This window comes from Vombatus ursinus, unplaced genomic scaffold, assembly GCF_900497805.2.
Source record: "Vombatus ursinus unplaced genomic scaffold, bare-nosed wombat genome assembly UNPS02004577.1, whole genome shotgun sequence".
In the NCBI taxonomy this organism is placed as follows: domain Eukaryota; kingdom Metazoa; phylum Chordata; class Mammalia; order Diprotodontia; family Vombatidae; genus Vombatus; species Vombatus ursinus.
This window is the reverse complement of record NW_020944355.1, coordinates 225218-244918: the sequence shown is the minus strand read 5'-3', so window position 1 is coordinate 244918 and position 19701 is coordinate 225218. Positions and strand designations below refer to the sequence as shown.

Sequence of the window (19701 nt, the reverse complement as noted above, 5' to 3'; positions counted from 1 at the left end):
CTGGATGTTCTCCAGCTATTGATGTCCTTCTGAAAGATGGCACCCCAAACAGAAGGTGGTACTCTAGATGATGTGTGACCGGGGCAACTCACAGTGGGACCACTGCCTCCTTAGTCCTAGAAGTTGGGTGTCTCCTCATGGACCCTGACAAGAATATACCATTGAAAACCTGGTACTAAAGCAAGTAAAATGGAGAATGAAGAAAAGGTAGGATGGAGCGATATCATAACAACTTCACAGTGTGCGGAAAAGGAACCTCAAGAAAATGCCATGAAGAAAAGGCAGAAGGGGAAAAAAGGTAGTCGGGGAAAAGAGAGAAGTAGAGAGATGGCCAGGACTCCATTCCTGCCTTCCTTTGTTTGGGGGTACATAGCATTTATTTCCACTGGTATTTTGAGTTCATAGTAAAAAAAATTATTTCAATGTGCCTAGGTTTGATTCCTTTCCAACCTAATACATGCTCTCCCCCCCCCATTCCTCCAAGCCAAGAGTTCTCATTATAACCTTTGGTCTTTGCCATTCTGGGCGGAATTCACTACGTGCATGTTCTATGCATGCACGACGGGACCTACGTAACACCCTGCTGCAGCAGAGGCCCCCCTATGATACCTCAGCCTCTGGTAGGACAGATTTGAGTCATACAAATCCAGCTTCTCCTCTGGCATCTGGGATCCAGCTCAGCTGCAGCTCACTCCACCTCGGCAGTGGTCTTGCAGTCTTCTCAGAGCGCAGGCAAGAGAGCTTCACTCTGAGAGATGGTGGCGGCAAAGAACTCTCCAGACAACTGTGAGGACTGTCACTTTCTAGATGTGAGTCACTTTGCTTTTTTCCCTGCTCCACCAGATTTTGTCCAGGGCAGCAGAACTAGTAGAAACAACTTTGAAAGATTTCTCAGTGTTTTAACAGTGGTGGTTTTTTTTTCCCCTTTTGTGTGTGTGTGTGTGTGTGTGTGTGTGTGTGTGTGTGTGTGTGTGTGGTTTCTCTTTGCTCTTTGTTTAGGGGGAGACACCAAAGTCCAAGAAGAAGATCTGCAAGACGTTAAAGATTGGGGGACTGGTCTTCGGTATCCTGGCTCTTTCCCTCACTCTCATATTTTTGGGAGGCAAGCACTTCTGGAACCTCGAACCCCAAAAAGTAAGTAAATGCACCATGTTCTCTAAGTGCTTTCATTCCTGCAGACTCAAATGAAGTCGCCTATTTGCAAAATACTGTGGTTTATGCATTTTTTAAAAATTCAGCTCATTAGGTCATTTGTGTGTCTGTATTCTGGTGATGTGACAGAATCTGGATTTTGCTTTCTATTATTTCTAACTATGAATCATGACTTCACCAAGGCAGGACAGCAGGGGAAGGTGTTCTTTGCATTTCAGTTTATACCTGGCCTTGTGTAATGTTTGGCCTTAAGGAGTTAAGAATCTTCATTGAAGCAAGGCTTACTGTGAGAAAATACTTTCCATCTTTCTTTCTATTATCTGGCTAGAAACTGGTGGAAAAGCAATTACTCTACCACCGAAGGAGAAACAGGCAGAAAGGGAGCAGGGAGGGATTTTCAGAGATTATGTTTCTGCCTTGATGCATCTCCCATGTGAACAGGCAACCAGGAGGACCCCACCAAGCCCAGCGAGTAGCTCCAATCCCTAGCATCACACTTGCGTTTCTTTTTAATTAGCAGCTCTCAGGTCCCACTAACCGCTTGTGTCCCGCTTGTGTTCTGCTGCTGTCACACTGAGACAGCAGTGACACAAGGCAGATGCAAAAAGAGTTCAATCACAAGCCCTGGACACCTTAGGAATCCATCCACTCTCTTGGACTGGCATGGTGTTTGGAGGAATTCAGCTGCGTGGTCTGGGTTTGATTAGCACAAGGTGACTGTGATTATTGCTCCTGAAGCCCCACAAAATGCTAAGTCACATTATCCCACCCACAGAGACTCAGGAAGTGCACTGTCATTTGTGCTATAATGTGCACTGGGTGTTGTAAGAGTCAGTGTGGCATGGAAGATGGGGGATGGCTTTGGAGTCAGGGAGACCTAGGCTAAAGTCCCACCTTTGACCTATGCTAGCTAGGTGACCGTAGGTAAGTCACAACTCAGCGCTCTACGTGACTCTCTAAGACCATAGATTACAAGTCTTGGATCACAAATTGCCAATCTGTGTGGGTGGAGGGACTTTCCGCACTGGAAGCTCCCTACTGTAATGAAATAACAGATCTGGCAACTTCACTCCCTCCTCCAAAAAAGCTGTATCCACACATGCACCCACACAGAGCTCTGTATAGTGGATAAAATGATGGATCTGGAGTCATAAAGACTGGATTCAAGTCTTATCCTGGCTAGCAGGGTGACAATGAACAAGTCATTTCACTTCTCAATACCCCCGGACAAATCTCTAAGACTCTAAGTTACTAGTGAGCACAGGCAGAAGATTTTGCACCAGGAATTCCCTATATCAATGAGATTACAAGCTTGTTCTGCCCTCCCCCAAAAAGTATATCCACATTCATTGCTCTGTTTAAATATTCCTTCCGCCATAGAAAGTTGACAACCATCTGGTCAAGTTTCAAGAATAAACCATTTGAAAGAGTGGCTGAAGCCCACCTTACCTAGGCACATCCTCTGTAAAACAGAGCGTAGAGGGGATTTTCTAGCCTTTTTGCTGTTTTTGTTCTTTTCCCCATTTTTAGTCCTTAGTCTGGTATTTTGTTTTGTTTTAGGGGTGGGAGGAGAGGGTGTGGAGAGAGAAAAGCAAGGAACCAGGAAAAATGATGAGAAGAAAAGATGAAGGTTGGCACAGAAAAAGTGGGGAAGCCAGGAGACAGAGCAGAGGATGAAGGGATGAGAGCTTGGGACAAAAGGCTGGGTTGGAGAGAGAATGAAAGGGAAGAGAGGCAGAGGAAGGGTAGGGTGGGAACTGACAAAGGGAACTGGGGCAGTGGTTGTCTCACGATCATCTTTGTGTCCCCAGTGCCAAGCAGAGTGCCTAGCACACAGTAGGGCTTCCTAAAAGCTTGTTGGATTGGATTGAACTCAGTTCCAAAAACAGTCCTTGATTCAATTGAAAATGAATTGAATTGAAAAAGAAAAGTTCTATTTGTGCTTAATTGGGAATCATTTGCCTGAACCTGGTCTTGATTTTCAAAATGAGACCAAAGGCTGCCCCTGTGACTCTGTGATGCCACCAGTGCCTCTCCCCTGCCACCCCTCCCCTGCACCAGTGTGCAGTTAGCCCTCTTCCTCCTCCCAATGGCTCCCTGCACAACGCACAGAGCATGCAGCCCAGTTAGCAGGTGAGGCAAGAGTCCTCAGGTAAACCCAGCTGCCTGTGCTTTAGAAACCCTTCCTTGATGCCCCAGCTGACATACATTGCCTCAGACTGGCCAGTGGAGCCAGCAGCTGGAGGAGCCCCACACTGGAGAATCTCCCTAACAGAGAGCCATTCCACATAAGTTAGAGGAAAGCTAATCTTTTTGTTTCCACCTCCTCCACCCCCCAGGGCCAAGATGTGCTGAACTGAGGTTAGGGGTGCGGAGGGAAGGGTGGGGCAGGGGAAACGTGGCACTTCTAAATATAGGATCATGGGATATGCCTCAATGCAGGGGGCTTTGTCATTTGAAACACAGCAGCACAGCTAGCCGGTGCTGTTCAAAACGGATTTCGGTCCTTTTTAAAAACATACTGAGTTATCTATCACTATGAGGTTCTATAAGACTAGGTGGGGACCTCACTTTTACCTTCACAACTGCATAGGAAGTGGCTCCTGCCCCCCCCCACGGTCCCAACTCCAGTTGCAACCCCTGAAAGACCCAATGCCCAATAGCTAACAAATTCCAGCTGTGTTCCCAAATGTTCCTTTCTGCTGCCGTAGTCCCTTAAGAAGGCCACTTTTTGTTAATGACAATTGTGGCCAAAAGGGGGTGGGGAAGGGAACAAGAAAGAAAAGCTGGGCTACCAACAATTCATCCATCTGCTCACAGGAGCACACAAAGCCTGGTAGAGCGTGCCATGCTGCAGAAGGCCCAAAGGGCATCGTTGAGACCTGACTGCAGCTTTAATGAGACCCATCAGTCAGCCCAGACTCCTGCCTGTCCCTGGTAGCTCCTAGAATGCTTTTCTTTAGATCACTGAACAGGCCTTGGTAAACCAAAACCAGAGGGTAGCTCAGAGCACACACGAATGTGGCAGTCCTATAACAAGTGCAGGAAAACGAGAGTTGATCAAGAATCCAGTTCCAAGAATTCTCTGTCCCAGGGATGTGGCTTTGTGTAAAAGGCTGCTCAAAGCTCACCTAGTGAGTTTTGTGAACAGGGGAAAGGGACACGGAAGCCTCCTCCCGCCAGTCCCTAAGTAATGGGGTGCCTTATGCAGCCATGACTAAGGGCCATTGGCTCTCCATCCCTCTCCCTTTTCTAGGATGAGCTGGACTTAGCAATTAGTTAACAAAGGCCTGTGCCTCCCATGCCACAAGGCACCCTCTCGTGTCCCTAGGGAATTTGGATGGAGCACTAAGAGAGCCAGGCTCTCATCCATGTAGTCTGGCCCTGCAGAAGCAGCCAGTGAAATCCAATTGCTGGGGTTCATCACCTTGCTAAGCAGGGATCCTCATGAAGCCTCCACTCTGGAGGCTGGGTGAGGAGACAGAAGACCATGACAGATAGGACTGTATCCCTGGGGCTTGGGGAAGGGGGAACGATGCTGTGGAGTGGCATGAGAGCTTCCCTGTTATTACAGCAGCTACAGGCAGCCTGGCACTTCAAGTGCCAGGCACACAGATGGCTAGTTTGGTCACCCGTGAGCCTTCCTTTCACACTGCCCTCATTGAGGTGTTTCCAGAGTTTACTCAGTCTTGGGGAGGAACATCTCTCAAATCAGATTCTGAGGAGGATTTCGGTAGGAAAAGTGGGTGGGGCTGAGGATAAAGGTACAGGTAGCATGGCCAAATGAAGGAGAAGGTGCCCTTCAAATGCATGGCTTGTGGAAAATTCCAGTTGTGAGGGCAAAGCCAAGTTCTCCTGGCTGCCTTTAGAGCCTGTGGGGCTGCTGGCTAGAGAAAGCTGGTGGTGCTGGGCCACTTATTGTCAGAGGGGACATTTCTGCTGTCCTAGGACTGCCTCCCAGTATTGGTGTTTGCTCCCTGTCCCCCCCCCAAACACACACGCACACACACCCCCCACACCCCAACCCCCACCCCCCCACCTTATTTTGTTTTCATACATCTGTTTAAAATAAGCTGTATTTATTTAAAATCCCACATCTGGTGTTGACATTTTCATTCCAATAAGTCCTCTTCCTCCTAGCTGCTCCCCCCCACCTCCCACCTTGTATGGACAAAAGATTCAGATTTCATCTCCTAAAGGGAGTTCGAGGCCCACTTGAATATCTTCCCTTTGACATTTTAAAACACACACACACACACACACACACACACACACCCCAAAGTTCAAGCAAATGGGGAGGACTGAACCCAGGGGAATCCAGCTTGATCAGGCCTTGCTAATCCCTTTCACCTCTCAAGCACAGTGGTGTCTGGCCCTGTGCCTTTAGGGGCTGGCTGCACCTAATGGAGCACAGACCTGGGGTTCCCAGCAGTTACCCAGAGTCTTGGAAGACTCTCCCTAAAACTTCATAAGTAAGTTCTGGTGCTCTTTGGGCAACGTATTTTGAGCATTTTGCCCACCCAGAAGGAAGGAAAAGAGAAGCGAGCAGAGGAGCTCTCAGGGGCCAGGTAAAGAAAGCTTTAGAGTAGACAAGAATAGAATTTTCTGTGGCAAGGCTGGGTATGTGTGTGTGTGTATGTACCATCAATTCTGTGCAGGTGAATCAGGAGGGCTGGGAGACTTGGACCAGAGGGCCCTATCAAGTTTCCCCCAATTCCAGTAACTAGAAGTTTAAGGTGGTCAGTAGACATTCCTCCAGGGCACCTGGTTGCCTACAAAAGCTGGTAGCCACTGGTCCTTAGGTGCCCTAACAGCAAGTCACAAAATCCTAGAGGTAACTTCTCAGTGCCTCCTCCACACAACCCAGGAAACAACTGCCGTCCATTCAAACCTCCCCCAAGCCTACCTGAGTTTTTTTCAGGATAAGGGTAGTCTGAGGAATCACCAGAAAAACCAAGGTCCCTGAAAGTTATGAGAGAACACAAGGAACAGAAGGACCTGGGACCACCAGTAAGGAGATCAGGGTGAGCCAACAGGACTCTGCCTCAGTGCACCAAAACTGATAGGGTACAGTCACGAATCCTTCAGCAGCTAGAAACAATTGAGCTTAGCAGCTAGTGAGCAAGAATATTTAATTAAAATAGGAAGCTATCAAACTGCAACCAGACCCCCAAGTGAGCTCCTCCTTAGTGTACCTGCCTTCCCCAACAAGCATGTCATATGTCACTTGCTCCAGGTGCTGCACTGAACTAAGTCAGGAGGCCTGGGTTTGAATCCCACTCTGTCAATGACTCTGTGCGACCATGGACAAGTCTTCTTTCCCCTCTCCAAGCCATCAGCTTCTTCCTTTGTCTGGAAGAGGAGAGGGCTGCATTAGCTGATCTTGAAGGTCACTTGCATCTTTAACATTCTATAAAACAAAGATTCTAAGGTAGAAAGTCAGGGCCTTGGAGCAAGGGGTATTTGTGCTCCCCACCAGTGAGTTGTAGCTGTCCTTTCAAACATGACCCAGTGCTTCCAGAAGACTCTCGCTTGCCTAGTCTGGGTGTGGTTTTTCTCTGTTTCATCTGGCTTAGCCAGAGACCTCTTTTCTTCACTCTTCTTCAGGGCACATAAGAAATATAGATTTCTTCCCCACGCTCCCATTGGTCCCCCTCCCCTCCCTACTGCCCCAGCAACTAGGTGGGTAAAACTGATATCTGGAGAAGCATTTGCATTCACAGCCTTAGCTGGAGGAATGGGCTTCATTTTCTTTTGCTGCCACGTCGACCCCATCAGCTCAGCTAGAGTTCCTTCTTCCTCCTCCTGCATTCCAAGAATCAAACTCACACTTGGACAGCAACTCCCACTGGACCATCTCCTGCTTGAGCTACTCATGGGCAGTTCACACCGATTAAGTAGAAAGCAAGCGTCAGAATGCTGTAAACATAGATGGGTTCGTTGGCTGGCTCCTCCTAAGGGAGCATTTGGTTGTCAGCTTCTATGACACCAATGACAAAAGAATGAGCCTTCAAAGTGAACTGCCCATGAGCAACTGGCAGTGGAATTGGGCCCATGGGGGAGAGTAGCTCAGGTGCCAGAGCAGCCACTTTGGATGCCTTATTAGGCTCAGCAAAATGGTTGTTTCCAATCATGTCACGCTAGCCCATGTGATAGCATTTTGAGATGCTGATGGACTAGTGGAATCCTTGGGTGCCATGACTCACTGACTTGAAATCATCCTCAGGTCATCTCCCCAATCCTGCCCCAGGGACCAAGCTGGTCTCCCCCAATCAAATAACACCATCCCTGTACCAAGCTTGCCCCAGTCCTAAGAGGGGGCACTATCCACTGCTCAGCCAACCAATGGTCTGACGATAAAAGCAAAGAACTAGCCAAGAACTAGCTGACCCAAAGGACAAAGAAAGGAAGGGAAAAGGGGCAAAACTTCTCAAGCTCTGGATCTGCACATGCAAAGAGCAGCTCTTGAGACCAACCTTGTTGAAAAGGAGGAATGTCTGCACTCCTTAGGCCAGATTTTTTCCATATTTTGAAAGGGGTAATCGAAGATCCAGGAGGCCAGGCTCCTCTAGGAAAAAAAAGTTTACTTCCACAGGTAACTCAGTACCGGGAGGCCTTTTCATAGCCATCGGGTCCCTCAGGTATGAAACAGCCTGACTGCACCCACTCAAATGCCCCTACCCCCCACATATGAATACCTGCCAGCTGCTATTCTGAGCACAGATTTCAGCTTCAGGAAATGTACCCCATAAGGAGATACTGAAGAATGAGGGCTGAAGAAATGAGCAACTAGATTAATCACAGATTTCAACAACAAAAAAAGCCCAAACACCCTCAGACCAAATGTGCTCGACTCTTTCTGAACAGACTAAACCTACTCACCCTGAAAGAGATTTATCACACCAAGGTCTACAGCAATGGTACCCTTCAGAGAAGCTTTATTTTCAAATCTCAGAGACTATCGCAAACAAAGGAGACAGAAAAAAATGAAAACCCATGAAAAATGGATGATGAGGCTCATTTACCGCCTGAGTAGAAGGATTAAAATAGATTGGGGAAGGAATTTCTGGGCAGGAGAAAAAGGAATGTGTCTGTATTGTCGCCACGATGGGTTGTTGTTTTGTTTTTTTTTTTTTCCAAATGTGGTCTTCTTACACTTTGCAATTCCTGTGACCTAACTGCTGGATTATCTCATTGCACTTGGAATGCAGGTCCTGCTGCTCTTAATTGGGTTTGTTGTCCCCTGATTAGCTCAAGCAGCGTAGGAAGGGAGCCAGAAAGCAAATGGGGCAGGGGTGGGGGACATCAAAGATAAATCCCCCCCTTCACAATTTTGCCACTAGGTAGTCCTGGATCTGGGGCCAAAGTTGAATGCCTACTCTTATTTACATCAGTGTAGATAGCTTGATTTTTCCTTAGTTTGATATTGGGCAGGACAAAGCTAATCTGGTCCCTTACTCTTCAGAAAGCCCCTATCTGGACCAGTTAGCATAGCAGACTAGAGCTTGATGCCAATGAGGCCAAGGTTATGAGCTTGGTCCTTAGACAAGCCGGCCTGGAGATCTTCCAGATGCACCCATTTGCAGGTGACCTTTGCAGAGGCTACTAAATGAGATCCATAAGCACTCAGAAAAGTTTAGTTCAACTATCCACACAGGAAAAGCCAAGTGGGCAAAGAATACTTATTCTTCAGACTATGAAATGCAGTAGGCGGGAGAATGTAGAAACCAGGCTGTCAGTACATCCATCTTGGATAGACAGTGCAAATGAATGATAAGCTGGGCTCAGAAAGGAGCAGGAGAGGAGAGTAGGCTGGCTGGCCTTGGAGAAACTGCACAGAGCTTACGATGACCCCAAGCTTCTACCGGAAACAAAGGCTCATCTTTTTAACACCTATATTCTTCCAGTGATAATGCATGGATATACACCATGAATTAAAATTCCTGGTCGCCCAAAATGCAATGGGGAGATATATAGTGAGCATACACGGATTGAGCGGTATTACCAATTATGAGTGATAGGCACAAAGTGATGTAAGACACATCAAAGAGGTGCATGCTGGGAAAAGGATGTCTGATCACGTCCTGATTGCCAAGGATAATGGATGGACAGCCCAAGTGCTGCACACATAACATGCAGAGACCTAGCAGAAGGTCCCCACACACTGGAGATACTCCCTGTAGAGAACTTCGGGGAGTACACGGATGAGGGTTTCATAGGATGAGAAGGTATGGGTGGCTTGCAAACTGTGCCACTTGAGAGAGTTCCCCACTTGGGGTAAGATCACAGATCCCCAGAAGCATATGAGCCAGATAGCCTAAGACTGTTGTGCCTCCCCAAAGCTGGCCAGGCATTTCCCAAGAGTGGGTGTACTCCATGGGAAACCAGACAAGAGGTGGAGCCCCTCAACCCCATCCTCACACATTTCGAAGCCCTAGAGGATTGCAGATCGGGGGTACCATCCCAGACCGTCACCCTCAAAAGCGCTCCTTGTGCTGATGGAGTGCTGGCCCTTCACTTCAAGGATTGTCATAAGCTAGCTCTGGTGCAAACGGGGCCCTCTGTAGTTAGGACCATGAGAACCTAAGTTCAAAAGGGCCTTACAAGTCACCTAGTCCCAGCCAAGAAAGGCGTAGCGACTTGGCCAAGGTCACAAAGATGGGTAGTAAGAAGCAGAGCTGGGATCTGAGCCCAAGTCCTCAGCCTCTAAATCAATCAGGTGGTTCAGTGGATGCCCGCACTGGACTTGGAGTAAGGAAGTCCTGGGTTCAACTCCTGCCTCAGACATTCACTAGCTGTGTGTCCTTGAAAAAGTCACTTCATGGGACTTTTCCTCTCAGCCTCAGTTTCCCCATCTGGGAAGTTAGAGGGATGAACTCGATGGCCTCTAAGATCTCTTTCAGCTCGAAATCTATCATCCTCCAAAACCCCAGGTTCCTTCTATAGCATTGTTAACAACCCAATTGCAGAGTCAGCAACTACCAGCATGGCAACAGAGTGATGGAGGGAGACAGTCACAAAGGTAGCTCCAACAAAGAATATTCCCCGAGAAACCTTGAAAATCATTGCGATCTGCTGAGCTTAGCACCGTTGCCACTTTCCAATAATATTTATCTGCAAGGTGTCCAAGCAGGGTGCATTGCCAAACATGCCGGAAAACTCATTCTCCAGGAGAACGAAATTCGAAACGTCTCCAGTCCAATTTCAGAGTCTTCCTCCGATGATTGAAAATGCAGCCTGTACTTTCCTGGGGCCCAGGTAGGCAGCACTCCAACATCCATCCCCTGGTCTCTAACCTCATTTTTCCATGCACCAATCCATCAACGGCGGTACTGATGAAACACCGCTACGGGCAGTAACAGCGAAGTTTATCTCGGGGACTGAGAGTATTTCTAACACAAATTCCGCCCTGTTGGGAGACCTGACAAGGCTGAATCTGAGCTGGATGCTTCTCCCACCTCCTCCCCCCCAACCCCCCCATAGGTCCAGCTGACAGAGAGCTCGATTTGTTACTCTGGGTAGAGGTTTCTCTTTTCTCAAGCTGGCTGCAGAGTTGAAACCAAGGACATATTTATAGCTAGGAGCAAATACCAAGCCTAATGGAATCTGCTACCTGTCACCAACCAGCTCAGGCTTCCTTAGTTAACTCCATGCCTGCCATAGATCTTGGAGGTGCCTTTCCTCTTCCCTTTTTGCCTCCCGGTTGACCTTGCCCATTTGCTTGAAAAAAAAAATCTCCTTCTGGCAAGACCAATCTCATCCCCTCCCCAAAAGGAGTCATTCCATGAATGTTTGTGGGGCACCTACCATGTGCACAGGAAAGCCCCCCTCTAGCCATCAGAGGGAGGGGAGGGGGAAGGAGAAAGCAAGCTGTTTCAGCCCAAGTCTCTTGTTTTTCAATTTCGTCAGCCTCTTTTCAGGCTTCAAATAATCCTTGTTACTGCAAACTCTTCCAACTTGTTTCTCTGCTTGAGCTGAGGACAAACTGACCGGGTTAAACCAATAGTATGATGCAGACATCTGCAGACACCAAAAATGCAAGCCAGATCTGACTGTCACCGAGGAAGATGTTGTCCCTCCTGAGGCTCATGGCTTACCAAGGTCTCTTTCAAAAAAGAAACCGATAGCCAGAGGACTCCCAGCAGCATGGTTAAAATAGGCTTCAGGGTGTGCAGTCAGGCTGTATTAATATTCCTTAACTAGTTCACTCTCTGGGATTGGTCATTCCAGTCCTGGGGACTGGAGGAGTTTAGGTGTCCCCCTATCAAAATACTCCAAAACTCAAAGGAGTAAACCATGCAGAAACTATAAGGCAGACCTTTGTAGACAGGTAGTAGAATAGTTGGTTCTGCATGGACTCGGTGTAGTGAACGAAGTACGGGATCTGGAGTCAGGGAACCTGCCATTTATTCCCTGTGAAACAGTAGAGTAGACCCTTTCCCACTGTAAACCCTAAAAAGAGGGAGTTGGATAGGATGAGCTCTCAAGTTCCATGATCTGTGATCCTATGAATGTGAGGGACTTGAGGAAGGCTCCCCGGAAGAGAACCAAAAGAAGGAATATCAAGCCCAGAAAAGAATTAGGATTATTTGGCCGGAAGAAAAGAAGGCTGAACAGGAGTAATCAATGATTTTCAGGGACTCAAATGGTACAGTAGGAAGGGGGTGCCATTTGCTCTCCTTTGCCCCTGCTGGAACCAAGTGAGAGGAAACAAACTTAGTCTGTGACAGATGGGAAGTTCACTTAGCTCCAAGGAAATTCTTTCAGGCACCAAAGGCTGAAGTAAATTACCAAGGGACACTGTGAAATCTCCTTTTGCTGGAGAGTCTTAAGAGACTGCAGCGCCCCCTTCAGAAAGCTTTAGGTGATGCCTACCTGGAGAGGGTGATTAACTAAATGAACTTTGTGGGTCCACCGATCAAGAGAACGATAAATATTCCCTGCACTTAACACAAGGGGGCAACATTTTACAGCCTCATTGCTCTCTTTCAAGGTGGTTTAATATTTAGTCAAGGAATACAAACGGAGCTGCTGGAACTCAGCCCGCAATATCTCAGTGGCAAGCTCCAGAGGCCCTGCTTCTAGAGAGCCTGCCATTCAGCTTTATGATCTCAAAGCCCCTCCCTTGGCTTTCAGAGCCACAGAATTAGCAAGCCGTGAGCTACCCAGATAGCTCATCATCACCTGGGCCCTGGAGGAATCCATGGAGAAAAGGTAATTGCGCCTTAGATGGTACCACAAAAAAAAAAAAGTAAATAGATAAGAGAACGTTCTGAGTATCTCAGAACTGGTTTTCCTCCTTATTCCCCCAGATCTATGATGTAGAGCATACATTCTTCAGCAATGGGGAGAAGAAAAAGATCTTGATGGAAATTGATCCTATAACCAAAACAGAGATTTTCCGAAGCGGAAATGGCAGCGACGAGACATTGGAAATCCATGACTTTAAAAACGTAAGTTAGATATTTCTCCACTCTGGTTTGTCTGTCAGAAGTCAGAATGTTTGAGCTGAAGTCGAAGAGCTTTTGCAATACTATTTAATTTTTAAGCCACAACTTTGGGTTTAAACTGTTCTAACTAGAACCATAAGGGAAAAAGGTCACTTTGGTTGCCAAGTTCTGCCCTTTCAGGGAGTGTGGTTTTGCCTCTTTTTAGGGCTACACCGGTATCTTCTTTGCTGAGCTCCAAAAATGCTTCCTGAAAACTCAGATTAAAGTAATCCCTGATTTTGATGAAACTGAGATGGAAGACGCTGAGGTAGGTGTGCCATGGCTTCTAAGTTTTGAGCCCTCCATTCCAGATCTTGGCATATGCTGCCATTCACATATAGAGCCCTACGATTTCGGCTGAGCTTCTAGGAAGAAAGGGACAGGGCATCGATGCTTCAGGACCTCAAAGATGTGTCACTTTCATCTACGGAGGTTCTCTCTCCGCTGACCTGGAGAGCAAGCCTGCCATTACATAGAGTGTGGTGCAGCAAACAGCACTGGTTTGGGAGTCAGAAGGATTCAATTTGAATCTCAACTCTTTTATGTGACCATGGGCGAGTCACTTAACTTCTCTGAGCCTGTTTCCTCATCTGTAAAATCAGGGGTTGGACTAGATGTTAGTAATACTTTCTCCATCACTTTCTTAGGTCTTGACAATCAACAACACAATAAATCAGGCAGTTATTTGTAGCATTTGCTAAGGTGTAAGTGCTCACAGTGAAAATTTCACAATCGGCTCTTCCTTGGGAGCTGGTGCGAGCTGGCTCCAACACACTCTTGTTTTACTGTCCCTTTCAACACTAGATCTGGGAACCTGTGATTCTGGCTGGTCTGATGTGGCCAAAAACTGCATCCTGCTTACAGCCAAGCCAGTGATGACCCCCTCTTTGTGGGGCTGCCAAAGCAAATCCACACAGTCAATCCATCCCCAGACCCATGGTGAAAGTCTTTCAAGCTTGGTAGGCCCTGCTGACAGAGCCCAGGATACCCTCTATGGATACCCAGGATACCACCATGAAGTGTCAGAAGAAAATGAGGAGTGACTACAAGGAAACCAAGTCAGGCCTATCCAAAACAAGGCCATAGAAAAGATCACAAGGTCAAGGGCAACAATTCATTGGCTAGTGCCAACTCCTTGCCACATATTGCCACTCTGACCTTTATTTTATGCTCTCCACTCATCTGTACCTTCCTTTCCATGGCATTTCTAATGTCAGAGGCAGTCTTACCTGGGCTTCATTGGAGAAGAAAAGGTCAAGAAAAAGGAAGGGGAAGTCAGCTCTGATGCAATAAGAACGTTGGGCAGTTCAGCCCTCGAAGTGCTGTTTGTTTCCTCCAGCTCCTTTGCTTGCAGCCAGGCCAGCACACCTAGGCAGAAATCAACAGCCTGTGATGCGAAAACCAGCAGATTGTAAAGGGAATGGGCACAGGGTCCCCCTTCCTCTACTGCCACCCCAACTCTGCCTTTCATTTCTCTCCTTCCCCAGCAGCCCAGTCTTTTTCCTGACTATTTTTCCTCACCTCCTGCCAGGCCTACCAAGGGCCCCACTGGCCCCACTGGTCATGCTGGTAGCACACTCTGAGCTAAAGGTGACTGTTATTAGAGGGTTTTTTAAAAAGGACAATTACAGATAGATTTTAAAAATGCTACTATGACCTCAAGGTCTGTGGTCAGAACATTCTAGGAGTATTTTTAAAGACACAAATCAGTGCAATCAAGAAACAGGGTGGTAATTACTAGAGGAGGGACAACTATAAACCAAAGGGGGACAAGGAGAGAAATGAATCAGCAGAGATGCTCGACCTTAGGCACCAGTTTTAGCAGAAAAAGGACATGGTCATTTTGGAAGAGCTAGACAGCCAGCCTTGAGAGCTTAATATTAATCCAGAAGCATTTCCAGGATTTATTTGTGCATTCCACTAATGCATGGGCCCTCATGGGGCTCTCACCCTGATTTATTCTTCAGTTCATTTTGCCAAATCTTCATAAGGAACCAAAACCTGGGGTTTCATAGGTACAGAGAACTCCTTGCATGGACAATCCTTTCACCCATGCAGATCGATGAGCTCTGCAACTTCTAGTCTTAGAAAGGTAGCTATCTGTGGGCACCGAGAGGAAGTGACTTCTCAAGCTTACGCAGCCAGTAGGTGGCCGAGGGGGGACTGGAACCCAGGTCCACCTGACTCTGAGCTAGCTCCCTATCTACCAAGCTTTCTCATCTGTAAGAAAATGATACCGTGCCCAGATATAAAGGCACAACCAGGTTCCAAGTTATTTTCCTGGTAAATCAATGAGTCAAAAGGACACCAACCCTCTTACTGTGATACTGCCTGCACAGAACCTTCAAGTGAAACGTACCAAGCATCAATGTGGAAACAGGCCCGGTCTTGCTAATGACTCTGTTCAGTGACAACTTCATCTTGTGCATGGCATCCCAATGTCCTTACAGACTTTTAAGCACGGGACAGCATAGGGTTTAGTATTATAAATTACTTGGAAAAAATATGTAAAGGCATTCTACAGAGAATGAATAAATAAATAAATAAATAAATAAATAAATTAGAGCACTGAAATCATAAAGCTTGGAACAGAGAAAGAATGAAATTGAGAGATCTCATCCTGGGGAGGGTGAGGATTAGGGAATGTCTTAAGGCAAGAAGACAAGTCAATAAGGAAGCCTGGATGTCTGATCAGACATCTCCAAAGGCCGCCCCAGTGTAGCTATGGCCCTGGATGGAAGATGATTATTTCAAGACCATCCTTACAAATAATCACTGCCTCCATGATCTGGGACTGAGTGAGAACAGAGAAGCTCCACCCATCAGGCGGGGACAGTGACCTCCAACATGGGGAAGGAGAGCCCTAGCCTTCACTCACCTAGGAGCCACACTGGGTGCAGAGTGAGCATGGTCAACAATGACCTAAGGACAGGGGTCAGATTGGCCATGAGGCTTTTAAAAGGTGGCAAAGGACAGTATTCTAAGATGTACAGTTGCCTCTAGGTCCCAGGGTAAGAAATGGAGGCATCAAAAGCTTGTTACTGGCTTTGACATGGTATAAAAATCTCTCTCTTAACCTGTCTCAGTTTCCTTCTCTGTAAAATGAAGGAGTTGAACGAGAAAGGTTCCTTCCCAGTTCTAAATCTGTGCCCCTACAACCTTGCTTCTTTGGCCAGAGCTTTAACATCCTTGCACCTCCCTAAGCACCTAGGTGACCCACTGCATAGAGAGGGTTAGTGTTGGAGGCAGGAAGGCATGAGTTCAAATTAGACACTATGTGACCCCAGGCAAGTCGTTTAATCTCACCCAGTCTGAATTCTCTCACATGTAAAAATATTATTATAATAATAATAATAATAATAATAATAATAAAATAATATAATGTATTCTATATAATAAAAATATAATAATGGCACTGATGAGGCTCAAATGAGATAACACACGAAGTGCTTTGCAAACTTTAAAATACTTCTAGATGCATTATTGTTATTATTATTATTACTATTATTGTTGTTGTCACTGTTGTTGTTAGCTCAGCCCAGATTTTGCTTACACATCAAAGGTTATTGGGTTCTGGTTTCCCTCCCCCCTCCCACTCACCCCAACTACATTCCTCTTCCAGAACGATGAGATCACAACAACCTACTTTGAGCAATCTATGGTCTGGATTCCGGGAGAAAAGCCTATTGAAAACAAAGACTTCCTGAAAGGCTCCAAAATCTTTGAAGTCTGCCAGAATGTGAGCATACATTGGATCCATCCCACGCTACTAACAGGTATGAAGCTGTCCTCCCTCCAAAGACAACTCAGGTAACGACCTCAGGATCTGGAGGCAGTCTTTCTTGCAAAGTGAATTCTATCTTCCTAGATGAGACAGTACACGCTAACTGCCAGCAAAGAGGGGATTTTCACAGCCAAGTTATAAATCAGACAAATTTATGCTGACAGGCTCTTAAACATACCAGCAAGGGTAACACCACCCTAATGTGGCTAGTGATAGCAAAGAGGCAATCTGTCTTTCATTACACATCTGTATTCATTCCACCCAACGTACCAGCTCATTGCTCAAACCTCTGCAGGTCCAATGCTAGAGCAAAGATCAGTCCAAAAATGGGCCTCCACAGTGAGGCACGAGCCCATGGCACTCTCCCTGGAAGACGGGACACCTGCTGTGTGTCTGCTTCTCCAGTAGAAGGCCAACGAGTTAGCTTGGCAAAGCTAAGGGCCCTGGGCACCTCCTATCAACTATGGTCAGCCCAGGTGAACAGAGACCTTGGTGGCCTCATTTCTAGACACCCCAGAATACAACTGTAACTAGGAATGTTTTTTCCTAGGACAAAAATAATTTGGGGAAGAATATTTTCTAGTGATTGTAAAGCAAACAACATCTGTGCTCGGGTAGCTGGTAGACTATTAGCTTTGAAAATATCCCTTTTTAGTACATCAGCTAAAGGATGTGAGTAATTTACCCCTACCAAAGCTGCTAGGGAGAAACTCTCCAAGCAGAAACCCTTCCACTGCTGAGGCCCACTGAGCCTGCATAGAGATGTTGGGAATGTGACTTTGGCGCAATACTAACATTTGTCGTCTTAGCTTCTGAATTTCAGGACTTTGAGGGAGGAAATGAAAATGTCCACTTTCTCACAAACCGAAAAAGTGGGATTGACCTCAATGAGCAGTGGATGGACCCAGAAGTAAAGCCTGGGAAGAAACGCCAGAGCCGACAGCTAGCTGAAGAGGATCTCCCAGTGAACGACTATGTAAATTTGGGGGTTAGGTAACGACCAGCTCTTTCATGATGTGCTTGGACCTTAGATCAGGAGTTTCTAAAATGGTTCCAACAGCCCGTGTGCTTTAGTTCATCCCAAAGCTTTCCCACCACAGTTCTGATATGTGGTTCTTAACCACTTGACAGTTTGGGGTAACCTATGTATAGACCTCCCCCATTTAATCTGCTATTAGAAGGAAAGAGAAGGGGATCATTACAACAAAATAGGTTGTTTTATAAACTTGGATGGTGCCATAGGGGGAGGGAAACTAATTTTATAATAAGTTTATAGATCACCATTGGCTTACTTAAGAGGTTTTGAAGGGCGACGTTGACCAGGGAACTTAATTACCAATTGCCCTCTGGTCTTCCTTCCAAGTAACCTGTAGCTCTCTCATTTTGGGTGGGACTTTTGTGTAGTAGACCTAATCTCTTCAAGTCAACTTATCTATTTTTCTTACAGACCGAAAATGGAGTCGAATTTGACCCCATGCTGGATGAAAGAGGTTATTGTTGTATTTACTGTCGTCGGGGTAACCGCTATTGCCGCCGGGTGTGTGAGCCTTTACTGGGCTTCTACCCCTACCCGTACTGCTACCAAGGAGGGAGGGTCATCTGTCGGGTTATCATGCCTTGTAACTGGTGGGTGGCGCGCATGTTGGGGAGGGTCTAGTGCCAAACTTAGGCACCACCCAAGTAAGCCAATCCATGATATCCATGTGTAACCCAGTGAATGTATGCCTGTGAGGCACTTGGCTACTTGCCCTCAATGGCCATTATGTAGTTACCTTATTACTATAATATAAATGCATGTGTCATCAATGACCTGATTCTTGCCAAACACTCTCCATGCATCGGGGCAGAAAGTCCTCCCTGACCACCTTCTCACTCCAAAATGGTGCAGATTTGTCTTAACATGGGCAAGTTCAGCAGAACGTCTGCGGATATGTTGGAGCCTGCAACCAGCTGGGGAGAGGAGGGATGGCAGGCAGGATTCCCAAATATTGCCTTTTATGATGCTGTATAGAGAATGTGGAAATGAAAGGCTGATAATAAAATACTACCATAGCTGACTCATAAAAAAAAAACGTTCCTTCTTCTTCGTATTTAATTATCTGAAAGACAGACAGTCGACTTACTTGAGCATCTAATAAAGCCTAGGTCCGGCAATGAGAGTCTCCACTTTCCACTACCAGATTACCACTGCTCAGACTCAGCAAAGGAGAAAGCCAGACCAGCATAGAGAGGCCAAGTGTCATCCTAGCCCTGTAAGCGGGAATATGTCTCCTCTTGGCCAGATTTGTCTTTTCATAACTTCTAGGGCTGACCTCTGTTTAGCTGAGCTCCTAGTTAGGGACTGTTCCAAGGCTACTGTCTGGGGAACCGGGATTCCTAAGCATCATTTAGCCTGAACACAGGAGTTTTTATAAGTTCCAAAGGGGGGCAAGGAAAGAGAGTATCTTCCCCAAATTGCAGGGGACTAGCATTCTTCTTTACCTTCTGAAAGGGAGACCCAAGCTAAGTTTCTAGTTACCTAGTACTTTGGTCAAGAATGACATGAAGAGGGAAAGTCTGCCTCCACGTCTACTTCTGATTTCAGTAATTAAGGTATACTGATCTAAATGACCCCTCTACTTCCCCCTCTGCTCCATAACCTCAAGGTTATTGTGCCATGAAAATAACTGGCATTTTCCATCTACAAGGCATTTACAAATACTAAACAGCTACCAAGATGCCTGGCGGACAGGAATCATTTTCTTTCATAAATGAAAATGAGGAAGCAAAGATAAGAGGATTTACAAAAAGCTGAATTAAAATCAACCAGCTAGTCCCTGTTTCTTGAGCACTGGGGAATAAAATAAGTGCAAAGATGCCCACCCCACCATCCATCCATTCATTCATTCAAGCATGTTTCTAAAGCCCCTCCTCTGGGCCAGGAGTTCTACTAGGAGCTTTTGTTCTTATTGAGTTGTTTCAGTCACGTCAGACTCTTCATGTCCCCATTTGGGGGTTTTCTTGGCAGAGATACTAGAATGGTTTGCCATTTCCTTCTCCAAATCATTTTGCAGATGAAGAAACTGAGGCAAACAGGGTGAAGTGACTTGCCCAGGGTCACACAGTTAGTAAGCGTCTGAGGTCAGATATGAATTCATGAAGATGAGTCTTCCCAATTCCAAGCCCTGTACTCTATCCACCATACCACCTAGCTGCCCCTACTAGGGGCTGGGAATACAGAAATAAACAGTCTCTGCCCTCAAGGAGCTTACATTTTAGTGGGGAAACAACATGTAT

General features: G+C 46.5%; 1 protein-coding gene across 3 annotated transcripts; it reads left to right on the top strand.

Moving 5' to 3' along the window:
* The first annotated feature begins 705 nt into the window (after window positions 1-705).
* On the top strand, window positions 706-18477 carry TNMD (tenomodulin). 3 transcript variants are annotated; one of them, XM_027838260.1, is made up of 7 exons: window positions 706-809; window positions 1000-1134; window positions 12465-12605; window positions 12808-12909; window positions 16264-16417; window positions 17235-17401; window positions 17873-18477. In XM_027838260.1, the coding sequence occupies exons 1-7, from the start codon at window positions 756-758 to the stop codon at window positions 18080-18082; spliced, it is 963 nt and encodes a 320-aa protein (XP_027694061.1). In that variant the 5' UTR covers window positions 706-755; the 3' UTR covers window positions 18083-18477. The 3 variants fall into 3 exon arrangements, with proteins under 3 accessions (XP_027694061.1, XP_027694051.1, XP_027694064.1); XM_027838250.1 differs by having other exon boundaries at window positions 17235-17418; XM_027838263.1 differs by lacking the exons at window positions 706-809; window positions 1000-1134 and adding an exon at window positions 12298-12366 and having other exon boundaries at window positions 17235-17418.
* Window positions 18478-19701: the final 1224 nt, after the last annotated feature.

Bases quoted from the DNA above. Each gene is read 5' to 3' on its own strand.
- TNMD (XM_027838250.1), top strand. From the start codon at position 756: ATGGTGGCGGCAAAGAACTCTCCAGACAACTGTGAGGACTGTCACTTT. The intron at 1,135-12,464 runs GTAAGTAAATGC...TTATTCCCCCAG, and splicing joins GGAACCTCGAACCCCAAAAA to ATCTATGATGTAGAGCATAC. The intron at 12,606-12,807 runs GTAAGTTAGATA...GCCTCTTTTTAG, and splicing joins AAATCCATGACTTTAAAAAC to GGCTACACCGGTATCTTCTT.